The following is a 21,705-nucleotide window of genomic DNA, read 5'->3' on the forward strand; positions in this document are numbered from 1 at the left end:
GAAACCTTTCAAGCAAGAAGATTCGAACACACACGTACTAAACATGAATATGATCCCTTAAGCTATTCAAGAGTTATTTAAAAAGACATACACAATAAGTGATTAGAAACATTATAGTCAAATGTGTGGGTTCATGTATGATATGGAGTTGAGCAATGGACTGATATCCATTTAGAAGTCTTTTTTGAGTTCATTTTGGTGCATATATGCATTGGAAGGCATTCTCTGTGCCATTCTGGGGAGTAAGGATATGTCCTGTGAAGACCAGAGGGGTTAACAGGTCTCCTTAGGAATTTCAGTCTGGTTCTGCTAGGTGGGGGGAAGTCAATCCAACGATCTTGTTTACTCTCATGGCTTTACATGTGAGGGTCAGACTGTCCATCTCTTCGATTACTTGCCCCAAATTAGACAATCTCTTCTTCGAATTGAAATTGTCAATAATTGTTCTAATGGTGTTAATGTTGAAAGCTGTTCTGTGAAAGAGTTGGTTGGTTATCAGACTGTGGTTCTAGGAGTTGATTTACAACATCCTGCCTTTCTGTGGAATTCGGCTCATGTTTCAACCAGGCTCCCGATCAAATCTTTAATTTGTCTGGTTCACGCTACACTGTTTAATTCTATACCGGTAATAAATGGTATGTTTTAAAGCGGTTTCATGGTTGAAGTTCATACCTGCTCTGCTGATAATGAAAGGAGTGGCACATGAATGTGAGGTGTCATATATCCTGAGGCAGACTCATACTCTAGTTATCTTTTTTAATCAAAGAGTTTTCAGTAATGGTGTTGCAAGCGCACTCACACCCCTTCTCTCTCCTGTCCTTTACATGCAAACAGACACATAAAAATCATGTGTCAAGAGCACACGTGTCAATGCCGTGCTGCGTCAGTATCAAGGGTGTGACTTTGATAACATTCTTCAATAAGATTAGATAAATTATGAGATGACTAAAACAATAGTGTTTATACAGTATTTAACACTGATTAACAATCCTTTTTTATATGTATCTGTCATAGATATGATTTCTGTACACACTTAGGGCTGTGGTTTACTTATTGAGAAATAATAAGTTACTTTTGCCTGTCGTCTTGAGATAGATTCATTCAGCTATCTGTTAGGGGTGTAAATCGGATGGTTTGTCACGATACGATATGATATCGATTCTCATACCCAGCGATACGATATTCGGAAGATACCTCAAAAAATTCTACGATACGATTACGATTTGATTCGATACAGGAGTATATCGAGCGATATATCGATATTTTTATATTTTATATCTATTTTAAACAACCATCTACATTTTTATTAACTCACAAATGCAACCAAAATGTATAACAAGAACATTTATCTGAAAATTTTACATTCTGTACCTCAGTTGGGACATTCACAACAAAAAATAGGCTTACACATTTTTTTAAATCATAAAGAAAATAAACAATTGGAAAAACAATTCTGGGTGCTAAAAATCTTTTCTACAGATAACCAAATTACAAGCAATAGCAGAAAATAACTACAATACAACAAAGACACAAGTTCAATAAACCTGCTTTTCAGGTTTATCAGCTCAGTCTAATATAAATTTTCAGGTATGCTACAGAAATGTAATAGGCTAATCAAATGTAAAAACTGCACAGTCTTCACTCTATAAATTAAATATAGATGAATCATTTCTGATGTTATAACGGTTATTTAGTTAGAAGCAGTGAGCACTTGTATTTTTCTTTGACAGCATTAGATTTATTATTAGTTTGCTTTCACTTTAAGAGCAAAGCACGGATTTAATATACTGATACACACGCCTTTTCTTTCTCAACTGTTTACGTTAAGACATGCCTAACGACGGTGTTTACTAGGATATTCGTCAAAATGAGCATTTTGATTTAATTTTGTCTGTATTTATTCATCCATGCACAAAAAAGCGGAAGAGAGCTCGATTTAATATTCATGCGGTCTAGACGCGGCTGTCTGTGTCTGTACATGCGCTTCAGATGTGTGCGGTGAAAACTTCTCACACAGCGCTCGACTGTTCCACCAACAATCCCGAGCATCTCTTATATCGTTCACCTTGTGCCTTCGGGCTAGGGCAGTCCTTATATCGAGTCTTGATACGCGAGTTTGAGCGAGAATGCATAGTTGGTGGTAATGCATAGACGGACATTATGTGAAAATGTGTACAGTGCCAAATAAGGTGCCTATTTATATTACAGATATCGATATTTTATGTGTGGCATTGATGCATCGTATCGTCAGAAATCGTATCGATGTATCGATCCATATCGATAAATCGTTACACCCCTACTATCTGTGTTTTCCTTACTGAATGTGAAATTGGTGGCAAATTGTGAGTGATGTGGAAGTCAATGTGGCTCATATTACAGAGATCAAAACTGCTGAGTTAAAAAGATCTAACTGTTTAACGTCTGACTGAACAGGTGGATAGCATTCGAGAAGGCACGCTTCTCAGGCGAGCTGTACGTTTTAGAGAAGGGTCTCTACAGCAGTCCAGAGGACTGGGGAGCACACAACTGCAAGATCTTGTCGATTCAGCCTGTGGTTTTGGTAATAATTTGTCTGCAATATCTGCCCTATTTTTGCAATGTTATAGTTTTGCAATTTTCAAATTCAAAACCTTGCTTGTGTTTGCATTCCCTTGGCGTCTTATAATATTTTTTTCTGCCTCAGGAACAAGCTGAAGGACTGTCCAGATATAAGGTGAGTTTAAATGTTATGGTTCAGCACGGAATCTTATTATGAAAGGAAATCTGTGCAATGGATTTAAAAATGTTGATCAGAGTACTACAATCCTACATACAGCTGAGAGAATGATCAAAAATTTGATAAATGGAGATGCTAGAGGCAGGATGTGTACAGATTTGTGAGTGACAGGCATTCAGGAATTCTGCGGGCACAGATTCCTAGTTTTAACTGAAGTGAAGGTCTAGTTATTCTAGTCAACTAGATAGATTCAAGATTTTTTATTTGTCACATACACAATAATTTATAGAGCATATATAACCAGCAGTGAAATGTGAGTTACGTTATGTGTGTAAAAAAGAGAAAGCAAAAGTAGGTAAAAAAGTAAATAAAAACACAATCTAAGCATGCTAGATATATTTTTTTTTATCATCTTCTGCATCTTATCAAAGTGATTTTAGATTCAAAAGCTTGTTTAAGTTTCATTCATGTGATACTCTGATGAAACGCTCTCAGGTGCAGTTGTTTGCTGAACCCGGGTTCAAGGGAGCAATGCAGACTTTAGATGAAAGTGTGGCATTCCTGCCAGAAGGCTTCCACCCCATGTCCTGCAAAGTTTTGGCTGGGAGGTGAGAATTTTGCCTTACAACAGAATCACACAAGAACTTTAAATGTGTACAAAACACTTCACACTTCAGCAAGATTGGACAGTGTTTCAAAATAATCAACATTTCATTGTACATGTCTCTGCTTGAATGGGTGGTGTTCGATGGGCCACAGTTTACTGAGAACATGTATGTACTGGAGGAAGGAGAATACCCCAATCCTGAGGCTCTGGGCTTACTCTGCTCTGACTGCAAAATCAGCTCCGTCCACACTGTAGGACATGTGAGTACTGAATAGAAGATGGGATCAGAAGAAAAAGATCCCTAGGCTAGGCAGAATATTTTATTTGGTCTGACTGAAAATGAGGCTGTGAGGATAAATCCTTTTCATATCTGACAAGTGCTGTCTTGGCACTACATATTACTTTGATTGATCGTGTAGATGTATTGTATCATGTATTTTTAGGCATTGCCAACTTAAACAACTAGACGTGAACATTGAACATATTGTTAATCTGGCTAAATAGGATGACAATTTGTTGGAATTCCAAGAATGACAAAGCTGAAACAATATCTAAAAAAAATACCGAGAGTAAATTCGAAAATTATATTTAAAAAATTCACTGTGTGTTCTAGTCTTTCAGCAGAAGTGTGTTCATGCATTCCGTAATGTAGTCACCTTTTTGTTTATTTATTTTTTTTAAATCTAAAGATAAAAGAAATATTTTTCCTGAATAAAAATGTTGCTTAAAATAATTGTCATGACTGTGGTGAGGCAAAATGAAAGCAAAGATGTTTGCAAGAAATAATTTTAGAAAGATTTGTGGCATCTTCAGTGTTTTTCTGGGCTAAAAGGTACAAAGCATTGCAAGCATTGTTTTCAGTCATGTCAAATCTGACTATTGTTTCTATAATAAAATGTTTGGATTTTTGTAATAAACACACATATTATTTTTTCTCTGTCCACTCAGGAGTTCTCTATGCCCTCTATCACACTCTTCTGTAAATCCGGCTTCAGAGGACGTAAAGTAGTTCTGACCGATGGCGATTTGAACCTGTCTCTGGCTGGCATTAATGGGCGGGTCAACTCTCTATTGGTCAATGGAGGAATGTGAGTGGTTTCTGAAGCACATTCAAAGCTCAGATTTCGGTGTAGGTGTAGAACACCAAATTTAGTGTTATTCTTTTTCTTTGTGGTTCATTTGGATGAGAAAATAATGTAAAGAAATTTATTTTTCTCTGTGTATTTGTGTTTTTCTGTTTATCAGCTGGGTGTTGTATGAATACAGCAACTTCCGTGGTCGTCAGGTCCTGCTCCATCCCAGCGAGATCGGTGATTGGCAGAAGTTCAGAGGCTGGGAGCAGATTGGATCTCTGCGTCCGTTACTACAGGTATGAAACTCCACCACATGCCTAGTTCTCATTAAGCTTAATTACTTTTGTTTGATGTGTGTTCAGATCCAGTGGGGTTTGAATTGTTTTGCTTTTAGGTGTGAGAGTTAATTGTTTGGGAACCGCACATATAAAGGCAGGGCAAACCCAGCACATTTACAACATGTTGACATAAAGACACTCCAGTAAATCCAGAAGGAGACTGTTGATACCTATGATTTCATAATAGAGCATTGTAAAGCGGGTTAGAGTTTATTAAGCAGATTGAGGCAAACTTTATTTATAGTAGTTTCTCTTATAGCTAGTTTAAACATCCAAACATGACCATTTCTCTTCTGTCTTTCTCAATAGAAACGTGTTTATTTCCGGCTGCGTAGTGCAGAGACAGGCTGCTTCATGTCTCTGACTGGACCCCTGGATGATTTAAAGCTGCTCCGGGTTCAAGTGGTGGAGGAAACTGCTGGTCCAGAGCAGATATGGGTCTATGAGAATGGACTACTGCGCTGCAAGGTACTCGACTTTGATCGCCTCTTCAGATCCGATTCTGTACTCGAGTGATTTCGACTATGGCTCTGTTCACTGATCATGACCACCACCTCTCTGGCTTTTTCTCTTCAGATGGTGGAGGACTGTTGTGTGGAGACGTCTGGAGGTGTGGTGATGGCAGGTGGCAGGTTGAATATCTCACCTGAACCAGGCAAAGACAATCAGTTCTGGAGCATCACAGGAGATGGAATCATACGCAACAATCTCAAGCCCAACCTTGTGCTGGAGGTCAAAGGTCAGTACTTTATACATTTGAATAAAAGAAAAGACAATGAATAGAAAAATGAAATGAAACAGAAAGGTTGGAGTGGAACAATAAACAGAGAAACATTCACATGCACATGGGGCGTGTGTATGTCTGTCAGTCATAAAACTGCACCCTGTACTGACGAGCTCATAATTGCTTATTGATGACACATTCTGATGTCACATCATACCTGTGTGGTATTTCTATTAGCAACTGCACTCGATCTGCTCGGGCAACTGCACTGCCGCCCTACATAACATACCACAGCATCCCGTCAGAGACAAATATGTGCCTTAATCAGGAGCTAGCATTTAACACTCAACTGATATTAACTAAATGCTAATAATATTCCACAAACTATTCTTATAAAATATTAATATAATTAAAATATGTAATAAAAAATAGCATTTAGAGGGGTTTTATGGTCAAAATGAGTTGAAGTTTTTCTTTGACTAGAAATTACCCTTTGTGAGTGGCGTCTTTACAAAATGTATTTTTAAATTTAACTAGCCACCACAAACAACTGAAACATTCATTCATTGGTCAGATTTTTTTTAAGGGAATGGATTGAAAATTTATTTTTACATGTAAAGCAGGAGATCAGGGGACTCAAACGACAATTAAAATGAGGGTAAATTATTTATTTGGACTGTGACAACAATCTCTGACGAAAGATCACTGCTGTATGGCTTCTTTTGTTTGTCTGAATTCAGAATGAGGCTGTTTGTGGTTCAAATTTCTGTAACTTGAGCGCCACCCTGACGTCAGTCAGCACAGCAGAACCTGTAATGTGTTGCCACCTAGTGGCCACTTAATGTGTTACACCCTGGCTGTCTACCTTTATTTGCGTTTATTTGATAATAAAAATACAGTAAAACAGTAATATTGTGTAAGTAACACAATGTCTCTTCTGTCAACTTTGTTTAATTTAATGCATCCTTGCGGAATAAAAATATGAATTTCTGTAAATAAATCCAAAGTGTAATTTAAACCTAAAGAGCCTGTTGAAATCAAAAGGAATATGACCTTCTTAATCTGTTCTTCATCTAGGTGGCCAACAGTATGATAAAAACCAGGTGATTCTCAACACCTTTGATGAGCAGAAAACCAACCAGAGATGGACTGTGGAAATCCTTTAGTGCTCCAGTCAAATCAGAGGCATTTCTGTAACGCCTGCTATTTAGCAGAAACCCGAAATCATCTGAGGCTCTTGTCTGCTGAGAAGATGATGGGAGTCTATACACCATAAAGTCTCTGTCACTGATGGGATCATTATCCCGAGATAAGAATGTATGCGATGGACCAAATATTTTGGAATCATCCATCTAGATTACAGTTGTCTACATGAGTGTTGCACCTTTGGATGTTCAACAGAAGTCCATCGACTACATCAAGGACCTTGATGAGACCTGCCACAGTTTCATCATCTTTTGTGCTAGTTATTTTTTTGCTGTAACTCTCTGCATTGGCACAGAAACACAAAGTACTGTCCTGCTTGCAATGCAATTACAATACTAAAGGGGGCGCACTAGCATCGGGATTTGCATGTAGCTGCATTTTAGGTGACCTTGTTAATTTTCAAGGTTAGTAGTTGGTATGTCCCAGTTTACCCCTTGCCTGTCATAACTACACTTTTTAGGGACAAAAAGCACCTTCCATATATAAGTAGCTGTGTATTCTGACTAAATTATTTTTTGCAAAAAAATATCTAAATCATAGATACGTACTAGTCATATACTAATAGTACTTAGAACATTAGATGTTTTACTAGTGCCTTAATATCTTAAGGGCTCCTGATAGCTTGAAATAGGTCTTTTTCTTGTCTGCAGCCTTTCATGTCACATCTCAGGATGGTCTCTAGTAAAGGGCTTGTGCATTTTCTTGTGGCTCCAGAGTAATTAAACACATGAATATCTCAGATGATTGGCTTAAAGCAACCTGGCTGCACAACCAAGCACTCGTGAGAAAAAACTGCATACTTCCATGAGTTCCTGCACCAGATGAGCAACAGCTGTTCAGATGAATGAGAAAACAAACAGGTATTATAGACCTCACTGAATGTAAGGCAGCATCTATTCATCTGCCATTTAAACTAGCTGAAATCAAAATGTGGGAACTTGTTGACAGTTGCTGTACCAAGTATTTTTTTAGTATGTCAGAATATTCTGCAAAGTAAGTCTAAAAAGCACTATTGCACACATTAGAACATTACAGAAACATATTTTCCTAGCTGTGCTGATCTGGCACCAGATCACTACCGTTCACATTCATTTGAAAGCCAGCTGATCCTTGATCTGCTGTTCTGCTCTTGGAGCTTTTTCTCACCATTTTCTTTCACATAGATTTTTTTGGTAGTTGTTTTTTTGTGTGTGTATACATTTTCTGACTGTTTAGTAATTTGTTTTAGTTTTTGTGTGTTCATGCCCATATTTCCAAAATACACTGTTACATTTAGAATAAAACTTTTTATTCTGTTTGTTTTATTCTGTTGTTTTGACTTTTCAAGCTGTTTATGAATATTACATAAATGTATTTCAAATAAAGAATGGGACATGTCTGCTAATTTTGTAATGGAAAATAAAGACACTTGCCATTAGGTAAATATTTTTAATTCAACAGACAATTTTTTTAAAAGTCCTGGACTGGCATACGTTTTTGGTTGCCATAGTTACTCTTTTTGGTCCTCAACGATGGAAACCACAGTTTTGCCACGAGCATGACCCTGCTCTACTTTCTGAAAGGCTTGGGGCACTTGAGCAAATGAGAACACTTCCTCCACCACAGGACGGACCTACAATGACAAAACAGAACACAAATATTAGAACTGAAATGCGATGTCGTGGGAGGACTTGAATAATACCTGCAGTTTAATGTGATAATGGCTCATTGGTATCATGTTAATCTCATCCAAATCCACTGAATAGCATCTTTTAATATGCACATGCAATGCATTCAGTTGTGCAGAGGCGGGTGGTGTGGTGTGATGGTGCAGTTAAAACTGAGCTGGTAAACAATAAGATGCTGGTTTGACCCACACAAGAACCAAGTTATTCTTTGACTGTACCTATAACAGTCTTTTAAAGTTGAGAGCGGAAACGCACTCAAAGCTGGTTAGCAAACACACAGGACATGCAGGCATAACAGCACATGCTTTAAAGGAAACGATGAGAAACATTTCCTGCCTCTGCCTGCTGTAATGTTTACTACATTATTTTAACTTTGATTTGTAAAACATTTTTTAAAAACTTTTTCTGCTTACCATTATAGAAAAGCTCCCTTACATGCTGTTTAACATTAAAGTATAAAGGATAGATTAAAATCTAATTTGAACTTTTTCATGTGGTTTCTTGTTTTTCTGAAATATTATCTGATCTAATATAATCTGATATTAAATTCACAAATCACACAACTGCTCTTTCAATGACGTGTTTGTCTAGTGTATCTGTCGACTATCTGCAACATCCGATGGCTATCATAAGGTTAGCAACTCTTCATACTGTTGTTCCCACCATGTAGCAGACAAACTGTCATAACACAAGTTCACAAATAACTGTTCTGTCTCGTTTCTGCATTCAAAGAAACTGCACAAGATGCAGAGCCACAAGTAAATGTGGTCACAGATATATTGTATTGCTGCTAAAGATAAGATGTCATTCTGTTTTGATAAGGAATCAGTTTCTTCCTGTGTAGGGTGACCATATGCTCCTTTTTCCCAGACATGTCCTCTTTTAGGACCTAAAAAAAATTGCGTCCGGCCGGGATTTCTAAATTGCAGAATGTCAGGGATTCGGCTTTTGCATTCTACAGCCGCCATTAATTGCGAGTGTTTTTGTATTAGTGCCCTGCACGGGACTGTTTTCTTAATCCCCGCTCCCGCTGAATTTCTGAGCATTATCGCCCGCTCCTGTGATTTTTATATCCAGTCCCGCAAACATTCTAACATTGCAAATAATATTCACACATCAGGGAGCTGCCATCAATATAGGAAATATTTAAATATCTTTTGAATGAGCACTTGCTGTTTATCACTTTCGATTTCATGATCACAGGCACACTCTATGTAAAGGAAGATCGGATATTTGTCAATGAGCTCAGGATCTGTTGAGCAGCAAATTCTGCAGCATGATCTATCAGCCATCTCTCCTCTCAACCCTTGATCAGTCTAATCTGACTCCTGCAGCTCCTGTTAGATGCAGGGTTGTAAAGTCCGTGTTTTTTTCCCCATGGAATTGGGCTGATTTTAAACTGTCGCCATGGCTTGATTCCCCCATGGTTTAAAGGTTTGAAATGTTGCTTTAATTACATTTGACTGATATGCTTGTATTGAAACATTTAGCATTCTACCCAGGGCCATCGCTAGTTGTAAGGTGGTGGTGGGTGTAAGGTGTGGTGATAGGGGCCCGCGGCTGTGTCGGTGTCCTTAATGTTAATCCAAGAAATTTAAAAAAAGAAAATCACTCACTGCTCTTGATTGAATAAATGTTTAGTTTAAACAAGAAGTAATCTATATTTAATTTATACAGTGAAGACTATGTAATGCTACTTTACACTGGATTATTCTGTTTCTGTACCTGAATACCTACAAACTTAAAAAAAATAAACATTGTTTAATTTCTATCTTTGTGCTATTTACATGATTTCAAACAGGGCCCATGGGTACAACCCAAATATGTATTTAGGCATGGAAATAACATATTTTGATATTTAGGATTGCACTACTTTGGGCGCTTTCGGCATTTACAAAACCACCAACCAACCACACCGCAGCCCCCTGCCCCACCCGCACCCACTGTCCTCTTTTTGGAAAACTAAAATATGGTCACCCTATTCCTGTGAGAAATTTTATTCTGCGGGGGAAAGTAGATGTCATTTATTGATTTATCTATTTGAGTAATGGCCGATGTAAATCACTGTCAGTGTGAACAACCCAAATTGCCAAAAGTGAGAATAATGTATAGAAGCAGACAGTTAAGAGAACTAATTGAAGAGAAAGAGTCTCTCACACACATCAGACACACTCGGGCTGCTGTACCTTTCCAGCATCAACCATTTCGCTAATCTCATCCAGCGTAGGGCCGCTTGGAGCAAAGAAACCCCAGCGGTAGTGCACTCCTTTCCTGAGGTGCTGAGAATGAGAATGAGAGAGAGAGAGAGAGAGGGAGTTAATACTGAACAACCTTCTACCTCCACATGTCCAACTCCACAAAAGAGTGAAACAGTGTCAGGCGATCAGGTTTAGGTTCCCGACCCGTCTTGATTTCATTTCTTTCATTCTACCTTAATCCATTCTGGATCAGTATATACATTCATTAAATCATGTATTCTGTCCCTATATGCCACAGGACAGGGTGGTGTAAAGCTGGGAAAAAGGTGGGTCATGGCTATGAAAAGAAAGTGTGTATGATCATGAAATGTTCAGCCATTTACTGGGTCATAAGCAACTGCAGTGAGATCACTGCTCATGACTTTATGTAAAATCGTGTCCCATGAGAGTAACTGTGAATATGTGTTAAAATGGCACCTGGGAGTCAAGGTTAGTCAAGTTAGTATGTCCCAGTTAACCCCTTGGCTGTCATAACTACACCTTTTAGGGACAAAAAGCACCTTTTTTCATTTATAAGTAACTGTGTATTCTGACTAAATAATTTTTTTGCAAAAAAAGATCTAAATCATAGATACTTAGTATAGTCATATGCTAATAGTACTTAGAACAGTAGATGTTTTACTGGTGCTTTAAAAGCTTAAGGGCTCCTGATAGCTTGAATTTGGCTTTTTTCTTGTCTGCAGCCTTTCATGTCACATCTCATGCAGAAGTGGTTGTGGGTGTGGTGTGGTGTTGCAGTTAAAACCCAGCTGGTAAACTGGTAAACACTATGAGCTGGTAAACAAGAAGATATAAGGGATATAAGAAGATTATAAGGGACATATAATCTAATTCAAATGAGGAAAGTTTCAGGATTTTGCTATATATTCAACAAAATAGAAGAATTTACAACATAAATGCATAAGCAAAACTTAAATGTTTGCACTGTACTAGGCTGCTATGAATACAAGGCATTTGTGTGTTGATTTAATGTCAGAAAAAATTAACAGTATGGATTTCCTGCAAAAACACCAACAACAGCCAAGAAGAGTGCTCTGAGAAACCACAAAACACACACACACACACACACACACACACACACACAAAATCTACAAAGAGGTGTTGGTAAGTTTAGGACCAGTACTACAGATTTTTACAAGAAAAAAAATATTTTAAACAAATGATGTTCTTTTTAGCTTTATATTCATCAAAAAATAAAAAAAATTGTCATGGTTTCCACAAAAATATTAAGCAGCACAACTGTTTTCAACTTTGATAATTATAAGAAATGTTTCTTGAGCATATTACAATTATTACTGAAAGCTCATGTAACACTAGCAACTGAAGTAATGGCTGCTGAAATTTCAGATTACACTTTAAAATATTTTGAAATAGAAATCTGTAATAATATTTCACAGTATTACTGTACTTTCAAATACATCAAATACATGCAGTCTTGCTGAGCATAAGACACCTATTTCAAAAACATTAAAAAATCTCGAAACTTTTGACCGGTATTGTATACTGTGTATATATATAAACTCAGTGGCAGACAGTAAAGAACAATCTCCTTTGTAGGGTGGGAGGAACTCCACTTACTTTCATCTATTATTTTACACATGCATCATTATGAAAGGTCATGTTTATAAACAGATAAACCATAAAATATGAGGGTGGCACATGGAAATGAATCCCTACCTTTAGCACTTTGCATCCTATGGTGACTCCCGACTGCATCATTCCATCTGCGAGGCCCAGTCGGTCTGTGTTATGCAGGAACGGTGTTACTAGAGTAACGTATTTAGCACCATTCCAGGGTTTCAGAAGATCTAGTGCCCATTTCTCAGTTTCACCCCCAATATTGTCTAAAATCAAATCAAACCTGAGAGAGAGAGAGAGAAGAGAAAAAAACTCAATCTCAATCACAAGTTCAACAATAAAGTCACAAACTGGTCGCCCAAAACTAACTTTTGTAATGTCTGTAGTTGTTTTTCGACTGGTCCAGCAGTGTAGTCCACGACATCATCAGCACCCAGATCTCTCACCAGACGCTCGGCATTCTGGGAACATGTTACAGTCACATGGGCACCCCAGGCCTTTACCATCTGCAGAGAAGCAAAAACTTAATAAAAATGTCACTTATAAGGTTAGTACACACAGATGATTATGTGTTTTATTACTCATTAAGGAGATGAAATACAAGAGATCATTTGTAATGTGACACAAAATGGAAAATGCAAAACTTCATATCATTCTTATCACCTGTACAGCTAAGGTTCCCACTCCTCCTGATCCTCCCAGTATAAGAACGCTGCATAAGGACAGGATAGATCTATTACAGTCAGTCTTAATTAACTCCACATCTATGATGATTCATCTAAACCGCTAAAAATAAAGTAAGAATTATTTAAAATCATCTTTGTTGTGTTCAAGTGTAGCAAGCAAAGCGGAACTTCCTGCACATAATTGTACAACTGTCTTTAAATAAGAAGAATCTGCCACATAAAGTAGCACATTTGTAAAAGTTAATGTCATGTTGGAATTATTTTGAGATTCCTAATCTAGTTTTGGTACATGATAATTCAGTTTATACTACGAAGACATAATTAGAGGCTGGACATAAAACAAGAGACAGAAAAAGACTAAATAAAAAGCAGAGATGCACAGCAAGTAATATACAGACTAGTACTTGCCGTTTCTTAGAACTGTTGTCTTTATTCAGACCACCAGTATTGACGATGACAGACCAGGCTGTTGCTGCCACATACGGGATGGATGCTGCTTCAACATGCCTCAGTGATTTGGGCTTATGTGACACCTGAAGCACAGACATGAACTTTAAACTTCTACTGTATACATAGAGATTGCATTATGGACAACTGTGGCATTGTAATCTTAATCTATATGTGAGTGATTGTGACATGTTGCCAAGCATGGTAACCCATACTCGGAATTGGTGCTCTGCATTTATCCCATCCTAAGTGCACACACACACACCAGGAACACACACCCGGAGCAGTGGGCAGCCATTTTTTGCTGTGGCACCTGTGAAGCAGTTGGGGGCTCAGTGCCTTGTTCAAGGACACCTCAGTCGTGGTATTGAAGGTGGGAGAGAGCACTGTACATTCACCCCCCCCCACCACCACCACCACCTACAATCCCTGCTGGTACCGTGTAAATGATCCTTGTGTTATTTGTTTATCATATAAAACAAGAGTCTGAATATTACCTCATTGGCACTGAGAGCTACAAACTCTGCCAGGCTGCCCTGCTTCCACGGAGGGATAGCGGCCCACACCTGACAGAGAAAAACAAGCGGACACTGACCTCAATAACTGATGACTTGTGGTTTAGGGTTATTAGTGTACATTATATAGATACAGTTACAATTATATCTGATATAATATCTGAATAGGGCACCTGATCTCCTGGTTTAAAGTAGTTCACGTCTAGCCCACATTCCATGATCTCTCCGGATACATCACGCCCCAGGACTAGAGGAAACTCACTGCCTGACTGGTTTATGTTCAGTGGGTCACGTTTCATGGCCATAGTAGCTGCTCCATAACCACCTACAAGAAACATCAAAGACTTCATTAAATGTACTTTAAACTCTTACCAAAAATGTTTTAATATTTTTACTGTACATTTAAAATAAAATACATGCTCTTTTTTAAGCATTTATGACATTGAAGTCCAAGTTAGGCTGGTCCCAGCATGCCTTGTAACTCATTCTTACACAATAACACCATAAAGTGGTTGGTTTTTACATGACTTTGCATACTTGCAAACTGGTGCAAAGGTGAGGATGAATTCACTTAAAACTGCACTGAATGCTGTTTCATAAAGAACACAGATTTAGATTATTAGTTAAGATTCTTAATGTTTAAAAAGTTTAAAAACTACATATTTTCTAAATCTTGCCCTCTGAAACACTACATCTTAAAGTTTAGAAAATCTGTGCCTCTATAGTTTTACCATTTCACAAGTAGTGCTTGAGCGTGCAAATCTCATCAACAAGCTTGTTGCTCTGCAGATGCTGGTGCTCTTGGTGGTTGCTAGGGTGTTGCTAAGGTGTTTTGGAACATTTATTATTGAGGTTAGGGATTTCAGGATTGGTCTATTAAAACATGATAATATATGATTATACTGTATACTGTTAAACAGATGTAAAAAGTTTTTCATAAAAAAAAGTAGGCTATATAAAGAACACCTGTAACATGGTGATTTTTAGCAAGCACCACTAATGATAGCTCACTGTGTCTAGGCAACTCACAATTATGACTGTATGACGTTTAAACCTTTTCTTTATGAAATATGGTCTTGCCACTCATTGTCATAAGAAACTTTTTTGAACCATGCAAGATTCATGCATTCCTTTTTAAATGGCACTAAAATAAATTACGGTGATATGAGACCGTCACCTACCCCTCATACTGATGTCGAGGGGGTTCACACTCGCCGCGTGCACCTTCACGATCACTTCATTGGGATAGTGGATGATCGGAAGCGCTGCGTTCTTGGTGAATCTCAACACCTCGTTTTTCCCGTATTTGTCGATGACCCATGCGGTCATAACACTCCTGCGGGAGGCTGAGAAACTCAGACTCCTATACTGACCCTTCAGCGAGCACACCAACCACCGTTTACACATGAGCATGATTGAGCAGTCTAAAACAATCCAAAGCTCTCCTCCTGACACGGTCTCATCAACCCGTCATTAGTTATAAATAAAACCTACAACTGCTTTATAACCCTCTCAAGTTTAGCGAAAAATCGTGTGTCCTGCAAAGTCAAAACAAACGGTGGTGAACTTTCACACGACAGAATAAACCAATCACATGCAGCAGCGCCCTTCGATCGACCAATCAGAAAGCAGAGATGATGGGACGTCAGCGAGGTCAACGGAAAGTGTCATGTCAGCCTCCAGTGCGGCGCTTAGTCCGACGGCAGCGATGCTCGGCCTGTCCATTAGAGAGGTCTGTCTTCATTTTAACCTTAATTAACTAAACAGCTTACTCGTAACCAAAAATGTAACCATATAAACATGTGTAACCATATAAACATTTAAACATGTACTGTTTGTTACATAATGTTTAAAACTTTATGTAACATATATATATTAGTGTATATACAAATGGCTTTTATAGATCTACCTAATAAAACTACAAAACACTATAATGTTTAAAAAAGTCAAATGTGCTCTGCCTACTGCAGGTGTCCCTGGCACTGAGGGATGGGAGGGTGTCTGCCACTGAGCTCTGCAGAAAATGCATCAACCAAATACAAAGGACACGTTACCTGAATGCATTTATCACCATTACAGAGGAGACAGCTATGGAGCAAGCACAGAGAGCAGACAACAGGCTCCGCACAGGTGTGTGTGTGTTCATGTGTGTCACATAAAGTGTATAAATCTTTCATAGCTGAATAATAATTTTCTCTAAATAATAATGCTCTATGTGTTTTCTTGTAAGGTAAACCTCTTGGTCCCCTGGACGGCATTCCTTTCTCTGTGAAAGACAACTTCTGCACGGAAAACATTGAGACTACCTGTGCTTCAAGCATGCTTAAAGGTCAGCTAAAATGCATTAACGCAAGACTGAAGCATAGAAAATCGTACGTTTCACGGATGATTTGTGAATATCATATTTTGTCTGTTTGGATTTGTAGGTTATGTTCCTCCATTCAATGCTACAGTTGTGCAGAAGCTGTTGGATCAAGGAGCAGTTCTTGTTGGAAAAACAAATTTGGATGAGTTTGCAATGGGGTAAGAACAAATTGATACAGAACAAATTGATACAATTAGGAAATGTTTCACCATATCAGCATATTAGAATGATTTCTGAAATATCATGTAACATTGAAGACTAGAGTAATGGCTGCAGAAAATTCAGCTTTGCCATTAAATTAATACATTACATTTTTGAAATGTATTCAATTTAAAAGCAGTTATTTTTTTTATTTTATTTTTTTTTTTAATTGTAATAACATTCAACAGTATTACTGTGTTTTGATCAAATAAATGCTGCCTTGGTGAGCATACAATACTTCTTAAAAAAAAAAAAAAATCTTACCAACCCCAAACATTTGAACTGTAGTGCGAATAATTTGTAAAGACCAATAGATTATGTGTGGTGCACATGTGAGTGACTCTGTCTTTCTTAAGAGCTGGAAGTACAGATGGGGTGTTTGGTCCAGTTCGTAACCCATGGAGCTACACAACCCTATACCGTGAGCAGAGCACAGAAGATCCAGATTCTGACTGGGCAATCACAGGAGGAAGTTCAGGAGGTAGTGCTGCAGCAGTGGCGTCTCTCTGCAGCTTCCTGTAAGTCTAACACTCTTTATAAGTCATGCAAGCTAGATTTAATAGTCAATATAGCTTGAACTTTTGCTTCAGTACAAGCATGTTCATTAAGCTTAGTACATATATGTGAGGGAAAGGAATAGTTCTCTGTTTATCTGAAATAATACATCATATAATTCAAGATATAATTCTAATTTAGCTCCTTGTGACCTTTTTTTTTGTGGCTAATTGAGGTGGTACTTTGCATTTGATTAACAGGTGTTCATGTACACGCTGTGAATTATGCATGTAAAAAAAACACATTAGTATGTGAGGCTTCAGATAATATTTGTATATGTTATATATCTAATCTGCTCCAGGTGTCTTTTCTCTTAGAGCCTTGGGATCTGATACAGGAGGTTCTACACGAAACCCTGGTTCTCTCTGTGGGGTCGTGGCTCTGAAACCCACATACGGCCTGCTCTCTCGTCACGGACTCATACCTCTGGTCAACTCAATGGATGTGCCAGGAATCATGACCAGGAGTGTCCATGATGCTGCTACTGTCTTGAGTATGTGATCTGCTTGAGGGTGAGGGTCACTGATTTAAATCTGTACATCTGTATGTTTTTGATTGATTCTGTTTTTCAGGGATTCTGCAGGGCCGAGATGAGAGAGACTCAACAACTGTCCAGGCACCCAGCACCCCACCCAGCCTTCCTGAACACTTTGACATTAGAAACATATGCGTTGGCATACCAAAGGTACAGCTGCATTCAGACCGTCCACTGGGTGACAGCAGCTCAGTGTTGTTAACAGCAGAAGGGTCTAGGCTAGTAACACACAGATTCAAACAAGCATTGGTTTATACCATTTTAGGTTCATATAAAAAAATAACAATTATTAAAATGATATATTGACCTAAAATGCATCTATTATTTAATTAATAAATATATTAATATTTATGATTATATTGATTATTTTTTTAAATAAATTTATATATTATATAAAGTTGTTATAATATATTTTGCTTGAAGAAAGTTAAGCCTGTTTTATTATGCCTTAGTAGCATGTTATAATTTGAAAGCTTATAATTCTTGTTACTATAATGTGAAAAAATGCTTAAATTACATCTTTAAAAAAAATTAAGTCTTATGTATATATCATGGTAATAATTATTTCACTTAAATTTAATTAATGCTGCTTCATATTTAAAAAAAAATAATTGAATCCAGGCAGGATTTCTATAATATATAATGAAATTGACACATATATATATATATATATATATATATATATATATATATATATATATATAGTAAGGAGATTTTAGGGCACAATAATGTGACAACAAAATAATTGTCATAAAAATAGACTTTTTTTGATGGAATGTGACCCATAAATCACATTAGCTTTGTTTCCATCCACCTATTTTTATGCGCATTTTGAAATATTGCAATAAAAAATGCGCATAAATTCTAAAAATGCATATAAAAAAATATGCGCACATTTGAGTAGAAAAATGCACATAAACTATGATGGAAACACATTTACCGAATAAATTCCTCCATCAAAAAAGTCATGTGACTTTGCATTATGAGATGGGATAACTTGACTAACCAGTGGACCGATCTCCTCCGCAGCAAGTAATTTATCATATATGAAAATTATTATATTCAGTGGCTTCTCCTAGTTTTTTTTAGTGATATTTAGTGCCAGTTTACCAGGAAGGGACAAATTTTTCCTTTTTGACTCATTGGATGGAAACGGTGCTTTAATCGCAAATGTTTTATGCAAAATTCCAGTTTTGTGCATAATTCTGAATCTTTGGATGGAAACATAGCTATTGTAAGCTATTGTAAGATTAACCTTTATATGATATTGTAATAGAGTTTCTATGATTTTAGGAATATCATGCCCCGGGCCTGTCTAAAGAGTCGAGTCGCAGCCATGTTTGAGGAGGCAGGGGCGCGGGTACAAGAAGTATCTCTGCCACACACACAGCACTCCATCGTCTGTTACAGCGTCCTGTGTTGCTCTGAGGTTGCATCTAACATGGCACGTTTCGATGGGCTTAAATATGGTGCATAAAGCTTAACCATGTATAAAACTGTCACAACACACGATGCACAAACATGCAAACACAATGGATTTAAAATGTTGGTGTTATTTTAAAGCTACAACTACAAACTAAAATTGTAATATATCCATTCGAGTTTTGAACAGTGCTGTGTTTCTGAAAATGTCCTTTTTTTCTCCTCAGGCCATCGTAGTAAAGTCAACAGCTCCACAGATGCCATGTACGCCACCACACGACATGAAGGCTTCAACAATGTGGTTCACCGAAGAATCCTCTCAGGAAACTACTTCCTTCTGAAATCGTGAGAGCCTCAACACCAACACCTATTTTAGATGTGCACATTTGTATGTCATAGTTTTTAACGCCTCTCATGCATGCATTCATCTTTAAAGATGAACAAAACGTGGTAAACTGTGTTGTAAGTAGCTTACGCTTGCTTACCCCCAAGCTCTGACCACTTCTCGAAACAAAACTTCATTTTTACCATTCTGACACTTTACAATAAGCTTCCATTTGTTAACCTTAGCTAACTACATTAGTTAATATAAACTAAGATTTAAAAGTACTTCTGAAGCATTTATTAATCTTTATAATTTGAACATACTAATTCATTATTAAAATCAATAGTTGTATCTGTTAAATATTATTTAATGGACCTCAGCTAACATTTGCATTTATATTAACTAACATTAATAAATACTATTTTACATGTATTGCGTGTTGATATTTGATGTTAGATAATGCATTAACTAATAGGACCTTATTGTAAAGTGTAAGCAATTAATATTATTTATGTATTAATAAAATTTTTTTCATAAATAAATGAATACATTTATTCAGCAAGGATGCATTACATTAATGAACTAAAGTAACAGTGAAGACTGGAGTAATGGCTGCTGAAAATTAATCTTTGCCATAACAGGAGTAAACTGCATTTTACAATATTTTCATATAGAAAACAGTTATTTTAAATTGTTTTTTTCCAGATAAATGCACATATGATGAGAATAAGAGACTTGTTTCAAAAGCATAAAAAAAACTAACCACCAATGGTAGCAAATAAGTTAAAGCTTTGAGCCTTAGATACCCAAAGAAGTTATTGTAACATGTGACATGCACTTTCTTCAAGTATTTGGGGTAAGAAATTGTCTGCCAAAAAGAAATGTAAATCACTTACACAGCGATTTCAGTATGCTGAAGTTTGAAGGCAGTGTTGTGAGGTTACACTGTTTGACTTGATTTTACTTTACTTTACCTTATTTTATTTTATTTTGTAATAAAAACAAGTAGCACCAAAATTTCAAGATTTTACCACAATATCTTGATATCTTGAAAGATTTTGTTGGTTTTATGCAGCTGTGTCTTGGTTTTACTCAGATATCAGCATTTCAAATCTACCCATTTCCCTTCCATTTTTCTCAGGAACTTCGAGCGTTACTTTGTGAAAGCTCAACAAATGCGGCGTCTTATCACTGAAGATTTTAAAAATGTGTTTCGCTCTGGCATAGATGTTGTTCTGACACCCACAACACCGAGCGATGCAGAACGTTACTCTGACTTCATACAGGCAGACAACCAAACGCGCAGTGCTCAGGAGGATGTCTTCACCCAACCTGTCAACATAGCAGGTATGCACAGGAAGTGGATTTGAGAGAGAAATTACTCTGCTTAATTCCAAGAAGGTTCCACAGAGTTGCATCCTTTGCATGTCCTTGAGAGCTTATCTGGTTTACCTGTGCAAATGAGATTTGTATCATCTGATTTGACAGGCCAATTTACCTTACTGAGGTCATTCAGGGAGTTTGCAACAACCAAGAAGGGCATGTGGCCTCCAGCTACATGTGACCTTTTGAGTACAGCAGTTTTTTTTTCCTAAAGCAGCATAAACAGATTTACAATTGAGCTTTAATGGATTAAAGAACCAACCAACAAAACCAAAGTTCATTCAGCTTTTTTGGATCTTTTCTAAGCCAAAATAAATCCTGTATATGTGTATTTACAGTACATGATCTTCACTCTTTTCCACCGCAGGTTTGCCTGCTGTCACAGTACCAACAGCCCTCTCACACCGAGGTCTTCCCATCGGCCTGCAGCTGATTGGTCAGACACTACAGGACTGGAAGTTGTTGACAGTAGCCCACTGGATGGAACAAAAAGTCAACTTTCCAATGATCCATTTGCATGGAGAATCAAATGAGAGAGAGTTGAACCGATCAGTATGAGAAAGGACACGTACAATAGGATCATGACCAAAATGAAAAGTCTGAACGGGTAGAGTACAGAGGAAATGAAACCTGTGAGGGTTAAATTTAGTGTCTAGGTGAATAAGAAGTGAGAATGTGAGTGTGAATGCTGTTTGAGCACGCACTGGATCTATTTGAGACTGTCTGTATTTTGAACTGTGGTCCGAGTGATTCGTTGTCTCTTCATGTTCTCAAAATACAACTAATATAGTAACAACAATATAAGTAACAGCCATTGTGAAGACAAGAAACCGTAGATGGTACCTGGAAATTCAGATTTTAATAAATCAAGTATATATAATTAAAAAAATTAAATATGGCATTGTGTTATAAACTAGGGGTGCTCCGATCAGGATTTTTGAGGCCGATCACAGAAAGCAGTATTTGCCGATATGATCACCGATACCGATCTTTTTAAAGCCTTATTTTTATCATGTTATAGTGATACTCTAATCAGGATTTTTAGACATTTATTTAGGGCCTGAATTTCATTTTTGAAAATGGGGGGAATTTCCCTCTTATAGG

At 37.3% G+C, this 21,705-nt stretch overlaps 3 protein-coding genes across 4 annotated transcripts in view; 2 read left to right on the forward strand and 1 right to left on the reverse strand.

Moving 5' to 3' along the window:
• Positions 1-8,821, forward strand: part of crybg1a (crystallin beta-gamma domain containing 1a) — a 42,387-nt gene extending 33,566 nt beyond the window's left edge. For both annotated transcript variants that reach the window (XM_042742339.1, XM_042742340.1), the window contains 9 exons: positions 2,434-2,560; positions 2,684-2,713; positions 3,212-3,324; positions 3,451-3,583; positions 4,272-4,411; positions 4,569-4,692; positions 5,044-5,202; positions 5,311-5,473; positions 6,536-8,821. In XM_042742339.1, the coding sequence (XP_042598273.1) occupies positions 2,434-2,560; positions 2,684-2,713; positions 3,212-3,324; positions 3,451-3,583; positions 4,272-4,411; positions 4,569-4,692; positions 5,044-5,202; positions 5,311-5,473; positions 6,536-6,624 (1,078 nt within the window). In that variant the 3' untranslated portion in view covers positions 6,625-8,821. The remainder of the gene's footprint in view (positions 1-2,433; positions 2,561-2,683; positions 2,714-3,211; positions 3,325-3,450; positions 3,584-4,271; positions 4,412-4,568; positions 4,693-5,043; positions 5,203-5,310; positions 5,474-6,535) is intronic.
• On the reverse strand, positions 8,079-15,403 carry rtn4ip1 (reticulon 4 interacting protein 1). Its single transcript, XM_042742342.1, has 9 exons — positions 14,997-15,403; positions 13,989-14,140; positions 13,798-13,866; positions 13,262-13,386; positions 12,831-12,879; positions 12,537-12,673; positions 12,267-12,450; positions 10,518-10,610; positions 8,079-8,276 (listed from the first exon to the last, which is right to left on the reverse strand). The coding sequence occupies exons 1-9, from the start codon at positions 15,226-15,228 to the stop codon at positions 8,154-8,156; spliced, it is 1,164 nt and encodes a 387-aa protein (XP_042598276.1). The 5' UTR covers positions 15,229-15,403; the 3' UTR covers positions 8,079-8,153.
• A 21-nt stretch (positions 15,404-15,424) lies between these two features.
• LOC109083047 (glutamyl-tRNA(Gln) amidotransferase subunit A, mitochondrial-like) lies at positions 15,425-21,490 on the forward strand. The gene is given in 12 exon segments (XM_042742341.1): positions 15,425-15,547; positions 15,786-15,945; positions 16,046-16,144; positions 16,242-16,338; positions 16,738-16,899; positions 17,254-17,429; positions 17,509-17,621; positions 18,765-18,793; positions 18,795-18,940; positions 19,121-19,238; positions 20,360-20,565; positions 20,969-21,490. Coding segments are annotated over 12 exon segments (1,560 nt in total). The 5' UTR covers positions 15,425-15,484; the 3' UTR covers positions 21,160-21,490.
• Positions 21,491-21,705: the final 215 nt, after the last annotated feature.

Source organism: Cyprinus carpio, chromosome B17 (assembly GCF_018340385.1).
Source record: "Cyprinus carpio isolate SPL01 chromosome B17, ASM1834038v1, whole genome shotgun sequence".
In the NCBI taxonomy this organism is placed as follows: domain Eukaryota; kingdom Metazoa; phylum Chordata; class Actinopteri; order Cypriniformes; family Cyprinidae; genus Cyprinus; species Cyprinus carpio.

What these genes read in the sequence shown, in the direction of transcription:
- rtn4ip1 (XM_042742342.1), bottom strand. Translation starts at nt 15,228, where the DNA reads ATGCTCATGTGTAAACGGTGGTTGGTGTGCTCGCTGAAGGGTCAGTAT. An exon ending in TGGGAACCTTAGCTGTACAG is followed by an intron (nt 12,674 to 12,830) that starts GTGATAAGAATG and finishes GCTTCTCTGCAG; the next exon opens with ATGGTAAAGGCCTGGGGTGC. An exon ending in TAGGATGCAAAGTGCTAAAG is followed by an intron (nt 10,611 to 12,266) that starts GTAGGGATTCAT and finishes TCTCATTCTCAG; the next exon opens with CACCTCAGGAAAGGAGTGCA.